At 42.5% G+C, this 19,969-nt stretch overlaps 1 protein-coding gene across 1 annotated transcript in view; it reads left to right on the forward strand.

Moving 5' to 3' along the window:
• The window catches only part of Xrcc5 (X-ray repair cross complementing 5), a 92,862-nt gene that overhangs the window by 1,747 nt on the left and 71,146 nt on the right, over positions 1–19,969 (forward strand). Inside the window, exons 2-8 of the mRNA XM_050123763.1 lie at positions 976–1,089; positions 3,919–4,102; positions 6,230–6,278; positions 7,539–7,661; positions 10,871–11,062; positions 17,756–17,870; positions 18,954–19,092. Coding sequence (XP_049979720.1) covers positions 976–1,089; positions 3,919–4,102; positions 6,230–6,278; positions 7,539–7,661; positions 10,871–11,062; positions 17,756–17,870; positions 18,954–19,092 — 916 coding nt within the window. The remainder of the gene's footprint in view (positions 1–975; positions 1,090–3,918; positions 4,103–6,229; positions 6,279–7,538; positions 7,662–10,870; positions 11,063–17,755; positions 17,871–18,953; positions 19,093–19,969) is intronic.

A 19,969-nucleotide genomic window follows, 5' to 3' on the forward strand; every position in this document is an offset into this window, starting at 1 on the left:
TCCCTAGTACAGGAGGTCATGCAGGTTTTTAACCTGCATGCACCTCTAGAGACAGATTATCACTGACTCAGAAAAGAGTGCCTTCCTCATTGGTCACTTTTAAATCTTTCTTTCATACGTGATGCCTAGAATTGCTCATAGTTTGTCTGCTCAGCACAAAGCACAGATGAGGCTGGTAGGATCAAGACTGTTAGCCTGTAAATAGTCTTAGACCTCATGTAGTCCACAGCTTTATGCCTGACTGCATTAACAGTGAGGTTAAGTGGGAGTTAACATTCCCACAGGGTTAGAACTAATTTGTTAGTGGAGATGAACTAGAACCCAGATCTCTGGATTGCTAGTCTAGTATCTTGAATACATTTTAATGCTGATAAAACTTAACATGTTTATGAGGCTAGAATGTTGCAGCTGTATCACCTTGTTGGCTCAAATCTATAATTTACTTTAAAATTATGAGTTATTAGGTCAGGTCTTTTGAAGTTTATAGTTGAATAAATTTTGTATGTAAAGCACATAAAGCTTCACATGTGTCCGTTTAGCATTTAGTTTGTTTCCTTTCCTTAGCCCCTGTGATAGTATTACTCACCAGTTTGACAAACTGTAGAACCACAGGGTGAGATGGGCCGTTGGGCCTGCCAGTGGGGAGATTGTTTTGGTTGTGGTAATTGATGTGAAAAGACCCAGCAATAGGAAAAGAAACTCAAGAGAGTCCCCAGTGTATGATTGAATGGTCTGATGCCGTTGCTTGTGACTGTGACTTCATTACTCACATGATTGACTCCTCCATCTAGGGGAGTGTTGGTCCCTTCACAGGTTCTCCAGAGTGGGACATTGTATGTCTGACATGCATTCTGTCTATAGCACATGTCCCCTTCTTTATCGGTCCTCTTCTACATACCAGCATGGGGACCCATTTCAGAATCTTTGCTAATAACTTTTTTCCTTGGATACCTTTTTTTGGGGACTTGTTTCTAGGCAGCTGTTGTGCTGTGTATGGACGTGGGGGCTGCCATGGGTAACTCCTTTCCTGGTGAGGAATCCCCATTTGAACAAGCAAAGAAAGTGATGACCATGTTTGTCCAACGACAGGTAAGTTTCAGATTAACCTTAAGCTTGTAACCCATGTTTTTGAACACTCATTGCCTTCTGCTCATGCCGTCCTCAGTATTTCCAGCCTGTGTGTTGCAGAATCTACTCAAGCCTGCCTACCACCATTTGCTTGATATTATTTGCTTTTCCTGATCTGGCCCCTTCTCTAGCTGTGACAGTTGTAAGCGGAAGCAAAAGGCAATATAAAACGTTTAAAAGAACACTTCCTGGAGTCAGATGACTTGCGTAGGAATTCTTGCTTTACTCTGTCATTTACTGACCCCATGATCTGTAGCAAGCCCTTCAGTGTGTTTGTGCCTAGTCCAGTTATTGTTCAGTGCTTAACAAACTACCCCAAACTTAGTATCTTAGTGACCTTAGGAAGGAGTTGTTCATGGTTGGCAGGTTTGATGGGATGATGAGGTAGGCTCAGGTAGGGGGTTTCCCAGTCCCCTTTCCATCAGTTGCTTGTTGCTGCAACAAAACACTTGAAAAGCAACTTAAATATAGAAAGACTTATTTTTGTCCCAGTTCAGAGTCCAGCAGCCATGGCCGGGAAGTCATGGTCATAGGAGCTTGAGGCCACTGGTCTCATTGCATCTGCAGTTAGGGAACAGAGGGAGGCCGTCAGGTGAAGGCTACAGTTCAGATCCCTTTCTCCTTGTTGATTAGCCCAGACCCCAGCACGTTTAGGGTGGGTCTTCCTACCTCATTTACTCAAGATAACCCCCTACAGGCTAACCTAATCTAAATAATCTCTCATAGGCATGCCAGAGATTTGTAGCTGGCATCAATTTATCAATATTAGCCATCACACTCTATTTTACTTCCAACCTTTTTTATTTTTTCCTAAAAGAGAAGGGTCTTTCCTTGTAACTCAGGCTGGCCTGGAACTCTCAGTTCTCATGTCTGCCTCCCAATTGCTGGGATTACAGGCGTAAGATACCATTTTGGTAGATTTTTCCCCTTGACACCTCTTTCACAATTGCACACACAATTGCACATGGATGGAGGCTGGGGCTGGAGTTATCTGAAGGCTCACTTGGTGTGGATGTCCAAGATGGCAGCCCACAGCTCTCTGGATGATGCTTTATGGCAGCTGTGAACTCAGCTGGGGTTTGCCCGTCCGAAACCATTTATGTACAGCCTCTTCATGCAGTTTGGGAGCCTCACACGGTAGCAGCTACTAATTTTTTTTTTTTTTTTTTTTTTTTTGAGATAGAGGTTCTCTGTGTAACCCTGGCTGTCCTGAAACTCAATCTGTAGACCAGGCTGGCCTCAAGCTCACAGAGATCTGCCTGCCTCTGCTTCTACCTTTTGAGTGCTGGGATTAAATCCTGCATTACACTACCCAGCTGGTAGCAGCTACACTACTAAGGAGTATTCTAAGAGGAAGTAATTCCCAGAGGCCCTGCCTGTGTGGTTGTTATGGCCTAGTTTTAGAAGTCCCAGAATGCCTTTTGTTTGTTTATTTTAAATATTTATTTATTATGTATACAATATTTTGTCTGTATGTACATCTGCAGGCCAGAAGAGGGCACCAGACCTCATTCCAGATGGTTGTGAGCCACCATGTGGTTGCTGGGAATTGAACTCAGGACCTTTGGAAGAGCAGGCAATGCTCTTAACCTCTGAGCCATCTCTCCAGCCCTGTTTGTTTGTTTTTTTGACAGGGTTTCTTAGTGTAGCTCTGGCTGTCCTGGAACTCACTCTGTAGACCAGGCTGACCTCAAACTCACAGAGATCCACCTGCCTCTGCCTCCTGAGTGCTGGGATCAAAGGCATGCGCCACCACACCCAGCTTCCCAGAATGCCTTTTTGTTGTTTTGTTTTTGCTAGTAAGTCATTAAGGCCAGCTCACAACTAAGGATGGAGAGGAAATTAGACTTTTTTTTTTTAATTAAGAAGTAGCGTGCAGATGTATGGAGAAAAGGAATAGATGGTGGCTATCTTGGGGACACGTAACGTAATGCTTCAATGCCCTGTGTCAAAGTAAGAAGTGATAATCCCTACCAGGCAGAGTCACTTGAGGACTAACGTAGCTTTGTAACCTGGGTGTGGTGGTGTATGCTTGTAACCTCTCCTCAGAAGGCTGGCGCAGTTGAGGTCACGTGGGCTGCACAGCGAGTTTCAAGCCAGCATGGGATATCGGAAAGGACTCTGCCTCAGAGACAGCTGTCCCAGCTTAATTTCTGCTGCTGGTAGAAAGAAGAAACCAAACAAAAGCCTAATGAAACATGACTTAGAGAAGAAAGGGTTCATTTCAGGTTACTGTTCCAGGCTGGAGCCCATGGTTCTGAGGAAGTGGAGGCAGGAACTGGCAACTGCTAGTTACATCTAGCTTAAAGTCAGGACCAGAAGGAGAATAAAGTATGCATGCTTACTTGTGCTGAAATGAAAAGTCTGTAGGTAATGAAATATCTGCTTAGGGGCCGAAGAGACTGCTCAGAGGTTAAGAGCACTGGCTACTCTTCCAGAAGACCTGGGATTCATTCCCAGCACCCACATGGTGGTTCACAACTACCTGTAACTCTAGTTCTGGGTTAGTCATACTCTTTTTGGGGTACCAGGCATGAACATAAACACACATACACACAGACAAAATATCCATCTAAATATAATAATAAAATGATTTTTTAAAAATTAGAAAGAAAAAGTCTGCTTAGAACCTAATTGCCATTGCTGGTAAGTCCCATGTTCATTCAGTAATATCAGGTGGCCGGGGGACCTTCCTAAGAAGATATGATCTTCCTGCCCCTTGAAGGTTAGGTTTCCTCTCCTTCTAGGCTGCTTGCATACAGTCTTTAACTTTTGGATACTCTGTCCTAGGTATTTTCCGAGAGCAAGGATGAGATTGCTTTAGTCCTCTTTGGTACAGACAACACTGATAATGCCCTTGCTGGTGAGGACCAGTATCAGAACATCACAGTGCACAGACACTTGATGCTACCAGATTTTGATTTGCTGGAAGACATTGAAAGCAAAATCCAACCAGGCTCTCAACAAGCTGACTGTATCCTTTTTGTGCCCAAGAAGTCAAGAAATTTCCATTTATCTGGAAAATCACAGTTCAGTTTGGTGAGGCTCTCCCAGAGTCTCAGATCTGACCATCTGGGCATGTTTTTCTCTGAGGAAAAGAGGGTGTGTAATTAATATGGAATTAGTTAACTAATTAATTAATGCCCAGCTCCAGGTCTTCTAGTCTCTTGCTCTTTCTTTTCCTGTGGTATTGAGAAGTTGGGAAGTATAGGGTGGGGGAATCCTAGGGAATAAATACATGTGTGGACTGAGGAGAGGGCTTGATGGTACTGCTTATAGTGTGTTTGGAGTTTGTCTTAGAGTTTTATTGCTGTGAAGAGATGCCTTGACCATGGCCACTCTTATAAGGAAAACATCATTGGGGCTGGCTTACAGTTCAGAGGTTTAGTCCATTATCATCAAGGTGGGAAGTAAGGCAGCACACAGATAGACATGGTGATGGAGTAGCCGAGAGTTCTACATCCCAGTGCACAGGCAGCAGGAAGAGAGAGCGACACTGGGCCTGGCTTGAGCATTGGAAACCCCAAAGTCCACCCCTAGTGACACACTTCCTCCAACAAGGCCACACCTACTTCAACAAGGCCACACCTCCCAATCCTTTCAAATAATGCCACTCCCTATGAACCTCTGGGAGCCATTTTTATTCAGACCACCACAGAGGTGAGAAATGTATGTTTAGAAGAGTATAGCATTAACTTTCTCTGCTCTTCTGAAGGACGTTTTTATGCCACAAAATCATGTTAATAGTCAAGCTGAGATTTCTCATATCTTCCATAGGCCTATTCTAGTTTTCTTTTCTGTTGTGGTAAGGCACTGACCATAATCAACTTGAGAAGGAAAGGGTTTATTTTAGCTTACAGGTTATTGTCCATTATGGAAGGAAGCCAATGCAAGAGCTCAGGCAGGAGCTTGAAGCACAAACCAACAAAGGAACGCTGCTTACTGAGCTTTCTCCCCAGGCTCTTATTCAGCTACCTTATTTAAACAGCCAGGTCCACCTGCCCAGAGATGGAACCACCCACAGTGGTCTGGGTCCTTCTACATCACTTGGTAACCAAGAAAATGTCCCACAGTCACGTCAACAAACTAATCTGCTGGAGACAATTCTCAGCTGAGGTTTGGCCTCCCAGGTGTCAAGTTGACAATTAAGATTAGCCGTGAGCCAGGTGGTGGTGGCACACGCCTTTAATCCCAGTATTTGGGAAGCAGAGGCAGGTGAATCTCTGTGAGCTGGAGGTCAGCCTGGTCTACAAGAGCTAGTTCCAGGACAGCTAGAGCTGTTACACAGAGAAACCTGTCTCAAAAAACCAAAACCAGGGCTGGAGAGATGGCTCAGAGGTTAAGAGCATGGACTGCTCTTCCGTAGGTCCTGAGTTCAATTCCCAGCAACCACATGGTGGCTCACAACCATCTACAATGAGGTCTGGTGCCCTCTTCTGGCACCTGCATGGAGACTGAACACTGCGTACATAATAAATAAATAAATCTTAAAAAAAAAAAAAATTCGAGACCAGCCTCGTCTACAGAGCTAGTGCCAGGACAGGCTCCAAAGCCACAGAGAAACCCTGTCTCGGAAAAAAAAAAAAAAAAAAAAAAAAAAAAAAACCCAAAACCAAAAAAAAAAAAAATTAGCTATGAAATGAAACTCTGTTCACCATCCCCCACAACACCCAAGAATGGGGTCCTAATTTATGGGTCTATTCTTAGTATTTTTCCCTAAACAATTGGTAGTAGTGTTCTTGACCACTGGGAGGTGCTGCTGTGTTTGCAGTGACTTACAAATGCTGCCTTATGGCCTGCTTTGTATTTAAGAATGGACAGTGATTACTAAATAGGGTTCTAGGCACTGTTAAATGACAAGTTCTTGTTAAAACAATATGAATTAACTTTTGTGTTTAATGTCTTTTTCACACTACTTGTCAGAATGTATACATTGATAGATTGCATTTATGAAGTAAAATCTGGAAGAGGGGCACGTGCGCAAGCCTTTCCAAGTCATCCACTGTCCACCGTTGTCAGTAGTAGGGCTTTGCTGGGAGAAGCTGCAGTGTTCGTGGGGTGATGGCACTGTTGGCTCTGTTCCTGCCCTTAACCAGCTGAGTCCTGGACGCCCTGATCGTGTGCATGGATCTGATTCAGCGGGAAACCATGTGAGTGTCTCACCTAAGGAGTCCAGACATGAGGCCTTCTGGAAAGAGCATGAGTTGCTGTGTTCAGTATTCTGTATGGTTTGCTGTTAACACAGCAGCATGCTAGTCTAGCAGAAAGACTATTTGACAGAAGTCAATACCCACTTTTCTAGTTGTAGAAAGTTTAAAACAAAGGACCACATTTGGTGGGAGTTTCTCTGGGAGAATAAGCATTTGGCATCTCTCAGTTTTCTTATTTGACTTAAACTAATTATCCCAAATCTTTAAAAAGGACTAAGTGATATGATCCATAGTGATTGTTATGCTGTACACAGTAATTGTAGTCAACATCCTGACCCATTATTGTTTAATTACTGTATCTTGAAATGTGTATGCCCTTGAACACATGGATGCATTGTTAGGAAAGCCGTTTTGTGCTGACATCCCAGGTCTGAATCTGGATCACTTTACCTCAGTCTGAATCCTCTGCAAAATCCTGCAGCTAATCCCTTGTTTAGTACCCCAGCAGGACATTTGGAAAGTGAAGGTGCAGGGCTGCCGTCTTCTTACACCTGGGAGTGGTGGGGGGGTGGGGGAGGAGGTGGGAGGTGGGGGGAGGGAGAACAGGCACGGGGAGGGGGAAGGGATTGTTTTAAACTACAGTGCTACGAATCAGAGCTAGGGGACAAGAATATTATATTTTGTGATGCTGAGCCAAGTGCGAGCCATATAAAGTTGATTATGTATTTCATAGGCACTGCGCTGAGCATGAAGAGTAAGAGGACTTTGAGGCTATGGTCACACCTATCAGTCGTTAGCCTCTCTGCTCAGTGACCAAGTATATTCCAGCTCCTAGAAAAAACTCAAAAGAATACTTTCTTAAAAATCACCCCCCTTTTTTCAAAACTAGGGAGGCAGAGGCAGGTAGATCTCTGTGAGTTCAAGGCCAGACTGGTCTACAGAGCTAGTTCCAGGACAGCCAGTTCTACACAGAGAAACCCTGTCTAAGAAAAACCAATAATAGCAATAATCAAAAATCACCTTTTTTTTGGTATTCTTGTATTTGTGTGTGTGTGTGTGTCTGTGTGTGTGCGCACGCGTGTGCACATGTACAGCACATGTGTGGAGCCAGATGACTACCCTGGAGTCAGTTTTCTTCTTCCTGTGAAAGTTCTGGTGACTGAACTCAGGTTACAAGCATTCAGGGCAACCGTCCTATCTGCTGAGCCTCTCACTGGCCTTCAGAGAATGCTTTCTTAATGTGACCACTCTGTCTTTTAGAGGGAAGAAGTTTGGGAAGAAGCACATTGAAGTGTTCACTGACCTCAGCAGCCCGTTCAGCCAGGATCAACTCGATGTCATCATTTGTAACTTGAAGAAGTCTGGCATCTCCCTGCAGTTCTTGTAAGAGCTCAAGAGTAATGTGTAGGACATCTCGTTCCTTTATGCAGTGAGCAGGGCCCTGTGTAGATGACTTACAGGAACCTCCTCTTTTGGCTAAGTAGGAATCTGCCAGGTGACCGATTGGCCACCTTATGTGTGTCGATTATACCTGTGTTCATGGAACTGTTTTGAGCTGTGATGATAAAGAGATAATTGAAGTAGTGATACAGAGAAATTGAGCTTAATAGCAAATTACAGATTTTAGACCTAAAATGATCAAGGAATTAGAAAAACATCCTTTGAGGATGTTCAGTTTATTTCCTGTCTGCATAGATGACATTAACAGACTGATATGATAGTTGATTTCTTATGTGGCTCAGAGAATAAGGTCTAAAGACAGCAGTAGACTGAGGGTAGACAAAGCGTAATGTTAGGAATCCATTTATAGCAATATAATGTCTATATGTAACCCTTTCTCAGGGGTGCAGACACATAATAAAATGTAATTTGTTATGTGCTATAAAATTTGAGGAGAAAATGTGTATTGTATAGTTGATAAGGAAGAAATTCCTTCACCTCACAGTAACTTGAATTCCTCTCTAACATTTACTTTTTTTCTCATACATACCCACTAAAATATTCTTGTCACTTCGCTAATCCTTCCTGCTGCATTTAAAACCCATTTCTTCTTGTCCTATTTTTGTCTGGAGCAGAGTAATGCTATAGGATGTTGAATTATTAATCTGATCAGGGATGTTCATCTTTCAAATTGAGCCCTGCACTAAGAAGTGTTTGGAGTGGGCACCACTGGTCTCTGTGACTGCCTACTATAGGGAATTAAGAACCCCTCTTGCATGCATATATGCCCGTCTTAAGACTGCTGGGGCACATCTTTCTGTGGGACTATACAGAAGAGTTCAGAAGAGCCCACCAAACTGGTGCTTGTTAAGGTGGCACTTCAGAGAAATTAAGTGCTTTTCAAGTGATACTTCTCACGGACCCGAGGTTTGCTAGGCACTTCAGAAGGCAGCTCAGCCCAGTTTCCTGCTCGTGGCCTCAGGATGCCTCATGTTTGAAGCCTAATGTACTGCACTTCTGCCGATGGCACTTGAAAGAGCTGCCTCTTCTCTTTTAGAAATGAGTGCCAGAGTAGGATATGCAGAAGGAATGCGGTCTTTTCTTCTGCTTGCCAGTTAGTTGTCTGGTGGCCTTCTGTCCCTCGGAAATGTTTTCTTCCTGTCCTGCAGACCAGCGCCTGCTGTCAGGTGCATTCCCCATCACTTTAGTTTCATTTAAAACATACTGTTCCATGGGCATAGGTTTTCGCTTCCTCTGACCAAATGCAGCATAGAAAGAATTGTTACTGTAACTTTTTCTAGGGTAGATTTCCTTATGCTTCATCTTCATGTTATCTGTGTCTTCTTGTTGATGCTCCAGTAACAGTCGGCACCTAATGCAAAGTGTCCGCCGTGCACGTGGGAAGTGCTTTAGCTTGATGTGCAATACAGGTCCTGTGGCTCATGCTAAGTAAATGAAGAGAAAGGTTACCCAGAAAGCCTTATTTTGAGTATAGCAAGCTGAATGATTGATTGTCTTTAAAGTATCCATCGCATAGGGGTGACCTACAGAGTGTCGGGAGAATGGAAAAGATTACCCTAATTCAGCCCTCTGGTTTGCAGGAATAAAGTAAGGCAGTATGCCATAGCCCAAGAGCGTCACCCTGTCAATCAGATGACTGGGTGACTCTGGTCCAGTTATTTCATCTCAGTTGTTTTAGTTCTTAGTGAACCAAAATGGGTCCTCTGAAAGAGTAACAAGTGCTTTTAACCACTGAGCCATCTCCCTAGCCTCTGGTTATTAATATATTTTGTTATTAATCCTAACCTGGAGTTAGCCTCATTTCAAACAAATAACTAGAGAGAAACATAACAGAATTGGGCTTTATTTCTCTCTAGCAATATTCTATTTCTGTATAAGATTTTTTCTTTTTTTTTTTTTTTTTTTTTTTTTTTTTTTTGNTTTTTTTTTTTTTTTTTTTTTTTGAGACAGGGTTTCTCTAGTCATCCTGAAACTTGCTTTGTAGATCAGACTGACCTTGAACTCACAGAGATCCACCTGCCTCTGCCTCCTTAGTGCTGGGATTAAAGGCATGTGCCACCCCGCCCAGCTTCTGTATAAGATTTTAATGTGTACAATAACATTTGAATTTTAAGTATTTTGTGTTTCACAGCCTCTTACTTATTATTGTGATTATTTGCAGTGTTGGGGTTGGTTCAGTGTATGAAAGGCAACCACTCTGTCATTGAGCCACACGTCCTCAGCTTTATGTCCTTATTAAATCCCTATAGGAACCCTGAGGAATTGTTGGTGACCTCCCCAGTGCTCTGGTGTTCTTAATGCATTGCCTGAATTTGTTCTAGGAAGTATTTCTTCCTCAACTCTAACCTGTGGCTTTAGTGACCTTCAGTGAACTCTTCTAGATCCCTCCTGTTGATCCCTGATATTTGTAAACATTTGAAATCAGCAGGTTGAACGCTGAGTCCTTTGTAGATGTGAGCTTGCTACAGTCGATTGCTATGGCTGTTCAGTACAGGGGAGGGAATTTACAAACACACCAGCCCCACAGAGGTCTGGAGGAAGGAAGTCTGAGCTCACAGTGCCAACACAGGTCTGGTGTTTAGTGGGAGATGTCTGCCTCCCAGAGGATGCTGTGAGTGTCACATGACAGGACAGAAAAGGCTAAAAGGTACCAGCTCTAGTCCCTTGCATAAAACTCAGGGTTCCACCATCACAATAGTCACCTGCTGACCCCCACTCCCATACTTAAATTGCAATAAGAAATTTGGGAGCACAGTCCATAGTAGGGCAGTGTGGAAGAAGCCATTCTGAGAGAGAAAGCAGTACAAGGCAGATGAGGTGACATGGAGAGGTAGCAGTGAAAGGCCCCCTGGACCTGGCCGTTCCATTGCTACCTAGAGAGCCTGCCCTTTGGTTACTTGGTTGTGTCAGCCAGTCTCCCTTGTTACCAAGTCCAAGAAGTTTTAGAAGTTTAAAGCTTAAAGCTTAAATAATCCTCAGGTGGATGCACGCCACTTGATAGACAAAATTATGGAGTTGCATAAGGTTGACTGGCAGGCAGGCATCTTACTAGTGTGTTGTGACAGTCACAGAGTTGGAATCCAGATTTGGAACCCAAACTCACCTTCTTTCCTGATGGTCTTTCCTGAAAGTCTGCCTTTTCCCATCTGCAAGAGCGGTGAGGCTGGGAGCAGAGGAGATGGTGACCTGGGCTTGGACCACCTTGGACCGTCCTTTCCTGAGAAAGGGATTACTAAGCAGCAAGAGGAAGGTATCCGCATGGTGCAAAGAGTGATGGTGTCTCTAGAAGGTGAAGATGGGCTGGATGAGATCTATTCCTTCAGGTAAGACATGGAGACACTGGCGGCAACTTTTAATCTTCCCACATGGATTTCTTTGATCAGAGGTCTTCCCGATGCTTTTCTTTTCTGAGTCATTCTCGACTTAGCAGTCGTTCTTTAATAAGTGTTCTGAATTTTATTAAAGAAATCTCAAACTCACCCTTAATCTCCCTTTTATGAGTTTGGCTTGCACAGGGTACTCATTTATTTCCAGACACGTGCCACTGAAGTTGGGGAGGGAGTATGTAGACGCTTTAAAAATGGAGTACTAGATTTCGTCTTTATTCCAAGCTTGGACCACTCTCTTCATACATTTACAAAACCCATTGTCTTTATTTTTAAGTTCTTTTATTAGTACATATTGAGTATTCCTAAAGTTTATAGACTGGTTTATTTCAGCAGTCCCTCTTTCGATTCCAGGTCTCTCAGCCGCTGTCCTTTGCTTTTCAGCAATCAGAAAATTCAAAATCAACATAATAGCATAAAGAATCCAGACTCCTTGTGTATTTCTCATCATTATGTGGCTTTTTTCTCTTATATTACTTTTACTTTCTCTTTAAAGAGTTTATTTTATTTTATTTTTATTTTTATTTTTTTTTCGAGACAGGGTTTCTCTTTGGCTTTGGAGCCTGTCCTGGAACTAGCTCTGTAGACCAGGCTGGTCTCGAACTCACAGAGATCCGCCTGCCTCTGCCTCCCGAGTGCTGGGATTAAAGGCGTGCACCGGGCTGGAGAGATGGCTCAGTGGTTAAGAGCATTGCCTGCTCTTCCAAAGGTCCTGAGTTCAATTTCCAGCAACCACATGGTGGCTCACAACCATCCGTAAAGAGGTCTGGCGCCCTCTTCTGGCCATTAGGCATACACACAGTCAGAGTATTGTATACATAATAAATAAATAATTAAAAAAAAAAAATAAAGGCGTGCGCCACCATCGCCTGGCTAAAGAGTTTATTTTTTAAAAACTATTTATTTTTCCTATAACTACCTATATTTTTTTCATCTTAAACTTATGCACATTATAAAACATACTGGAATCTATTTAGAGGTTTCCTGTCTGGATCTCCTTTACTGTGTAACCGAGCAAACTTTAGACTGCTAAGCTACACCTGATCCTCTGTGTGCTCTATAAACTGGCTCTGCCCACTCTCAGGTTTGGTTGTGAAAGCCAAGCCCAAAGCATGTGTGACTAGGAACTACATTCAGCCTTCCTAGAACTCTAGAATGCCCATGCTTGTGCCATGGCAGACATTTTTACTTTGCTTTTTGTTCCTACTTAACTTACTGGCTGCTCAGGGGCTCACCAGCAGGCAGAAACTCTTAAAGGAGCCGTATACATTTTTTGTTTTTGTTTTTGATTTTTTGCTTTCTCAGGCCTGCATGGAAATACAGACCCACATTGGTACACCAAATTGTAGTGTGATATTTTACTCTTTTGGCTTTTTGGGGGCCCAACGTCTAGTTCCCACAGAAGCTTATTCCTAGTTATGAATGTCCGGCCTTAACTTGGCTTGATTCTTGTCAGTTTTTCTAACTTAAATTAACCCATCTACCTTTTGTCTCTGGGCTTTTTCCTTTTCTTACTTCTATATATCTTACTTTCACTCTTACTCCATGGCTGGCTGTGATGTCTTCCTCCTTCTCTCTTGCTCCTCTCCTCTTCCGGATTTCTCCTTCTGCCTGCCAATTCCACCTATCCTTGCTCCTGCCTTGGTACTGGCCACTCAGCTCTTCATTGGTGTTTTAGACAGGCAAAGAATCACAGCTTCACAGAGTTAAACAAATGCATCATTAAAAAAAAAAAGTACACCTTAAAATAATATTCTACAAGAAGACAGTTTGAGGTGGACATCATGTCTACTTAGCAAAACAGTAGTAGCTTTTTCACTAGGACCTATGACCTCTATAGCCATAGGCTTTTGACCAGGCTTGCAGTACTAAACATGGCTTTTCTCCTATGGACTGTATTTAAATTCAAACATGTAGGGGTTGGTCACCATAATAGTGATGCCACTGTTATAATAGTGAGCCTGTCCGGTCAGTATTATAGTACACAGTGGCCACATAGGGGCCACATTGGTGATTGTCCTTCCAGCATCGGACAAGCGGACAGCAAGGCACAGGCTTCACACTCAGCACTGGCTTTCTTTCTTTATGTTCTTCAACCAGAGCACATGGTACCTTCTGCAATAGTCTTACCACATAGTTCTGTTGTGCAACAAACAGTAATGGCAATAGCCCTATTGTCTTGCAGACCTCAGGAGTTTCCCTTACCAATAATTGATAGGGAAGTGACCTGCCCCTGGGATTTTCATTTAGTAACACGTGACTTCTGGGACAGTCTTATCACTCACACATGAGACCTGAACTTCTCTGCTCAAACTCTTTAAAGTTCTGTCTTTTATTCAGCTTACAGAGCAGTAGGTTTCCTTATGGTTTAGAAAGATTTTTAGAAAAAAAATATATTTTTTACTTTATTTGTGTGAGTGTTTTGCCTGCATGTATGTATGGGTCCACATGCATATCCGTTGTCCACAGAAGTCAGAAGAAGGCACTGGATCCCCTGGAACTAGAGTTACAAACAGTAGTGAGCCACCATGTGTGTGTGTGAATCGAACCAGGGTCTCTGCAAGAGCAGCCAGTGCTCTTAATCCCTGAGGCATCTCTGCAGCCCCTAATGCATCTTTGGTTTGGGTTTACTATCTCATTTCATAGCCACCCATCTCCATGTAAACATTTCCACCCCATTGTTCCTCTTCCACCTCCATATTATGTGTTCTGTTGTACACACATGCGTGTGCGCGTGCACACACACACACACACACACACACACACACACCATTTAGGCCTCTTTTTTTAATCCTCTCATGGGCCCTTTTTGGTTTCCTAGGCCCTGTAAACTCATTTCTACATAAATGCACGTATATAAAAAGGAGAAGCAAGGGTTCGTGTATGAGAGAATTTGTATAATGTATCTTTCAGAGCCTGGGTTATCTCATTTAATATATTTTTCAATTCTAGTCACTTTCTTGCAGACTTTATAATTTCCTTGTTTTTTAAAGCTTAATAAAATTCTATTGTGTATGTGTGCCACACTTTCATTATTCATTCATAAACTGATGGACATCTAGGCTGGTTCCTTTCCTTTCTGTTGTAACTAAAACAGCAATAAACATGGCTGTGTAAGTATGTCTGTGCAGTGTGGGATGCATAGTTCTTATTCTCGCTGATGTCCGTAGTGGCTGTAATTAGGAAAAATGGCGTCGTGTCTGACTGTCAGTGCTCCTTTACTTTCTGATACTAATTTTAGAGAGCATCAAGGGAGGGTATAACATGATTTCTAATTTGAGGCTTCTTCTTTTTTCCCCTCTAACTTTATGCTAGATTCTCAACCTTTCTAATGCTATGAACCTTTAATATACTTTCTCATTGTTGTGGTGACCCCAAACCATAAAATAAATTATTTTGTTGTTCCTTCATAACTGTAATTTTGCTACTATTGTGAATGTAATGTAAATATATTTGATATGTGCGCCCTGTGAAAGGGTTGTTCCATCCCAAAGGTTTCTCCACCCACAGGTCGAGAACCTGCTGCTTTAAATCAGTAAATAATCTGACTAAGTCCTGTTACAACAAATAAAAACAAAACCCCTCTCACATAAATAAACAACCAAACTGTAAACAATTCAAAGCCAGTATTATTGCAATGTTGTCATGAAGGGAAAATGTTCACCTTGGTGTTGGAAAGGCAAGTGATTCTTTTTTTAAAGAATGAAATCCCTGCCCTGTGGGAAGTCCAAGGACCACCCACCTCCATCCAGGTCTAGTAAGGTGAGCATCCAAACTGCCTAGGCTCCCACAAAGCCAATACGTGCAGTAGGATCAAAAACCCATTGCCATTGTTTTTGAGGTCTCAGTAGTCCTCATTGTCAGCTATGTTCAGAGAGACCAATTTTAACCCAGGCTTTTTCAGACCCAGGCCAGCTGGCCTTGGTGAGTTCCCGATAGAACATCCCCATTGTCTCAGTGTGTGGGTGCACCCCTCGCGGTCCTGAGTTCCTTGCTCGTGCTCTCTCCTTCTGCTCCTGATTTGGACATTGAGATTTCAGTCCAGTGCTCCAATGTGGGTCTCTGTCTCTGTCTCCTTTCATCGCCTGCTGAAGGTTAATATTCAGGAGGATGCCTATATGTTTTTCTTTGGGTTCTTCTTCTTATTTAGCTTATCTAAGAACCCGAATTATAGGCTCAATGCCGTTTATTTATGGGTAGAAACCAAATATGAGTGAGTACATCCCATGTTCCTCTTTTTGGGTCTGGCTTACCTCACTCAGGATAGTGTTTTCTATTTCCATCCATTTGCCTGCAAACTTCAAGAAGTCCTTGTTTTTTACTGCTGAGTAGTACTCTAATATGTATATATTCCATACTTTCTTCATCCAATCTTCAATTGAAGGGCATCTAGGTTGTTTCCAGGTTCTGACTATTACAAACAGTGCTGCTATGAACATAGTAGAGCATATACTTTTGTTGTATGATAAGGCCTCTCTTGGGTATATTCCCAAGAGTGGTATTGCTGGGTCCAGGGGTAGAGGGGGACTTGATTGGGGGAGGGGGAGGGAAAGGGGAGGCGGCGGTGGGGAAGAGACAGAAATCTTTAATAAATAAAAAAAAAGAATGAAATCCCTAAAGTACCATATAACAATCATATAACAATAAAAGAAACTATTTTTTTCGTCTGTCTATAGATACTGTGGGAGAGACCATCTCTTTTATCCATCTTGTTCTTGGTTAGTGTTGGTTGCACACTGATTTTGAGCAGAGAATCTGGGAAGGTTTGTGTTGTATCTTCTGTCGTCTGTGTGAGGAGTCAAACTTGGCAAAGGTGGCTGTACAGTAGTTTGCCAAGCAGTCAGGCTTGTGTTGACCCAGAGTCTCAGGGATAGTGCTGCCTTTGTTTAGGAATTAATTCCATCCAACAGTAGGTACATGAAATTCAGGCGTGGAAGCAAAGTTCTCCACTGAAGTAGGTCAGCAGCGGGCTACATCTGTTGTTTTATTCTCAACTACAATTTTAAAGAATTTCTGGAGATCAGTAATTGACAAGAAACACATTGTGATTTTCTAAATATGGAAACCTTTGAAATTATTGGTAAAAGGGAATGGAATTGTAATTTCCCAAGGGCTCACCAAAGGAATTAGTGAGGAGCCCTATAAAATGAGATGTTGTGACATAGTATACATGCTTGTCACACTGTGGGCTGATGCGTTGTTTTTCTCTGAACTGTGGGAATACATGCCTTATGTACCCTGTTATGAGCCAGTATAAACTATTTTCTAAGGTATCTTCTCTTCCCCAGCAAGCAGATAACTTATTGGCTGTGCATGTCTTAGTGCTTTAGAACACTTGCGTTCTGGGTCTTGTGTGTAGATTTTCATTCAAATACAGTGACTATTCTAATTATGATTAAGTGGATTTTCAAATTGAGTTTCTCTGATATTGCACATATTTGGTCTTTGTCCTGGTGATTCTAGAAATAAAAATCAAGACTAGAGAGTGAACTTTCAGGCAAAAGTTTTAATTGGAAGGAATAAGGCTGTGGGAAATTATTTTTATATAAAAAATTAAAAAAAAAATCCCCGGTACTGAATCCTTACCTCATGATGTCTTGGATGGACTAGTAATATCTCACGAGACAGATTAGGTCTGGTGCAGACATGTTCAAGTTGGCTTTGGTGCACTGTGGACTTCGGAAGTAGGGTTCAGGCAGAACAGCTTCTGCTCGATGTGACGTGGTTCTGAGGTTTGGAGTCTGTTGAGATCTGTCTCTAACTCGGTGGGTAACGTAGAGTAGTTCTCACCACTTATAGATTCTTCTTTAATGAACGTCAGTCATAAGGGCTGGATTGGACACTTCATACATATTTTACCATTCATTCCTTTTTCTCTTTATCTAAGTGAACACCACAAATTCCACCTCTCCTGAAGTGTTCTGTTGTGTTTGATTAGAGGCGGATAAAACCAGGCAAGTTCACCCTTGTTGAAATGAGGCATCTCTCTACATCACATTTATCTTCTCCCACCCTCCTCACTATTAAAAACTGTACAGTTGTCTACTTTACATAAAGACCAACAGACTGCTGATTCCTTTGTCCCTGGGTAGTCTTTATGTAACTCTCTCTGTTGTGTGCATATAAAACATCATGTCTTTTACTTAGGGGAGTTGGCATTAACTAATGAATTGTGAGCAGTGATGCTTAGCCTGGAGCCCTTTCTATGCTACCCCAGAGCTGGGGCTCTTAGCCTCTTGTCTGTTGTTTTCTGGGAGCTGGTGAGCGCCTTGCCTTGTGTCTCAACTCATAGTGAATGTGCTTCTATCATGTCCTCAAAGGTGTGCTTGGTTCTGAGTAGACATTGGGAATCACTGGGGGAGCTGAGAAAAATGATGACTAGAGGAGGGGAGGGGAGGTTTTTTTCCTGCCAGGCAAGTGATTTCAGCTCTACTACCCCCTCCCCCCCAAGCAAACTCACTGCCTCAGGCTCATTCCCAACCATGATTGGCATTTTCCTGCCACTCCCTGAGGTTTCTCTCTTTATAGTCCACAGCAGCTTACTTCTCTGTCTAGTGAAATAACTAAACCATCTAGTCCAAATGAACGTTGGAAAATTGGGTCTTTCATTATGTGTTTTCCTTTATTAAGTGAGAGTCTACGGCAGCTGTCGGTCTTTAAGAAGATTGAGAGGCGCTCCATGCCCTGGCCCTGCCAGCTGACCATCGGCTCCAATTTGTCTATAAAGATTGTAGCCTATAAATCGGTAGGTAGTGAATATATATTCATTTTTAAAGCAGTGTTACCGGGCGGATAAATGCACTTACGTAAGATGCTGACAATTCATGTGTGAACCGTTCAGTGTATAATTACGGCCTCCATAGCTCTTCTCCCTTTTGATTTCATCTCCGTTTAGCTTTTCATCTAAAAGGCATACGAGGAGAAGTTTTGAGAATTATTTATAATATGGCTTGATTCCCTCCTCTCTCTCTTTTGCTGAGTTGATAATTGATTGTTAACCAGGAACTCAGGCCTTTGTCTCTTTTCCTTTTAGGAGAAAGAAAGCATGATGGATTAACTTGTCATTGTGTATTGTAGCAGGGATACCGATAATACTCTAGAGCTTTGGAGACATGGTCACACCTAATTCAGTTAGTAGCCATCTGATAGTAGCAGCATCTACAGAATGTCAGAAGTGTTGACTTGTTCGTGTCAGGGTGTGGGTCATCACTCACGTGCCTTTCGAAGTCATAGCTTACTTTCAAAAGTGAATTGCCTTCGGCGATGATCTCAGTTCTGGTCTGAGGAGAAATCTGATCTGTGCTTCAGCACGAGCTTCTCTGCTTTCTCCCCCTCTTTAAATGCATGCTAAAAAATAGAATTAAACCTTAGAAACAAATATGCAGGCATTTTTTTTTTTGTATGTTTAAGAGCTTAATTCCCAAACACATCCTGAGAACCATAGAGGTAATTTTGAGTTGTTTTGGTTTCTGTCAAGGCTGGAAGAGTGAGATTGTGGATGAGTGTATACTCTCTCATTTTCTCAGTCTCCTGGTTTGACTTCTCCCTTTCTTTCTGACTATGGGAAAATGTATGGCCTCTCTTAACTAGGCAATTTGAGGGTTTTCTATTGAAAATATACATGTATTTAGAAGTCAGTAGAGGAGAAAAGGGGACATAGAGACAGTTATAAGGTAGTCCCTTTTGAAGTAAACTAACATTTACATACTAGGAAGGCGAGGCTCAGTACTGCGCAGCTGGAGTGAGTGTTCAGAGTACACTAGATTCCCATCCTGCAGTCACTGTGCTGTCTCTCCTGATGTCTCCTTCCACTATCATTTGGAAATAGATCGTACAGGAGAAGGTTAAAAAGAGCTGGACAGTTGTGGATGCAAGAACCCTAAAGAAGGAAGATGTACAGAAAGAAACTGTTTATTGCTTAAATGACGACGACGAAACCGAAGTTTCCAAAGAGGACACTATTCAAGGTATGTTAATAAGCATCCGCACTTTTGCCCAAGGAAGATTGTCTTCAAGGGTGGGAGGCAGCCTAGGCTGTTGAGCTGCAGATGTCTCTTAGAGTCGCAGAGGTGCAGCTGAGGTAACAGTGAGACACGGGTTCCTGTAGGTCGGGGGAACTTGGGCAAGATGGCTCCTAGGAAAGGGTTGTGTATTTGATCCTTCTGAATTTAAGTATGTCAAGTGACAGGACTTAGGACTTGGCTTTATTTTAACGTTTAGGTTCACTGGCTGGGAGGATGCTTATCTAAAGGGACCGAGGCAGCTTCCCCTTATTCCTCCAAGTGCCAGTTCCAGGTTTATATCCTACCAGATGTGCTCATTTAGTGGAAAAATATTATTATGATTGTTGTCATGGCTTATACACACTAGGCTATTTAAAGTTGTGCTAAATACACTCCACCCATTTGCCTTAAATAATATGTTTAGATGACATCTTTATCCAGAGGACTTGGAATATCTGAATATTCCAGAGCTCAGATCCTCATATGCCAAATGATGATTAAGATGGTAGCCTGGGTGCTTAGATCAACTTATTACCAGGTTGTACACTACTTAGTATAGTTGTAATTTCCCAGTTCTGGAAGAAAGTGTCACGTATGGCACTATATCTTGCTGCATGTATTTCAGTGCTTGACGGAGTCGGATGGTTTGAAGCTGGTAGTAGACGGAATTATATACAGAATGCAATTAGTACTTCACGATTTCTGTCTCAGGTTTGAATTTAGTAGCCTAGCATAGAACATGGATCTTAGAATTGTGGTTGAGCTGGAATCACGGCCTTATCTTTAGCTGATCCTTCTATTCTGGCTTGAGGACTGGCTCATGGTGTGGAGAAGAAGCGTG

This window comes from Alexandromys fortis, unplaced genomic scaffold, assembly GCF_014885135.2.
Source record: "Alexandromys fortis isolate MF-2015 unplaced genomic scaffold, M_Fortis_MF-2015_v1.1 scaffold_220, whole genome shotgun sequence".
NCBI classification, from domain to species: Eukaryota; Metazoa; Chordata; class Mammalia; order Rodentia; family Cricetidae; genus Alexandromys; species Alexandromys fortis.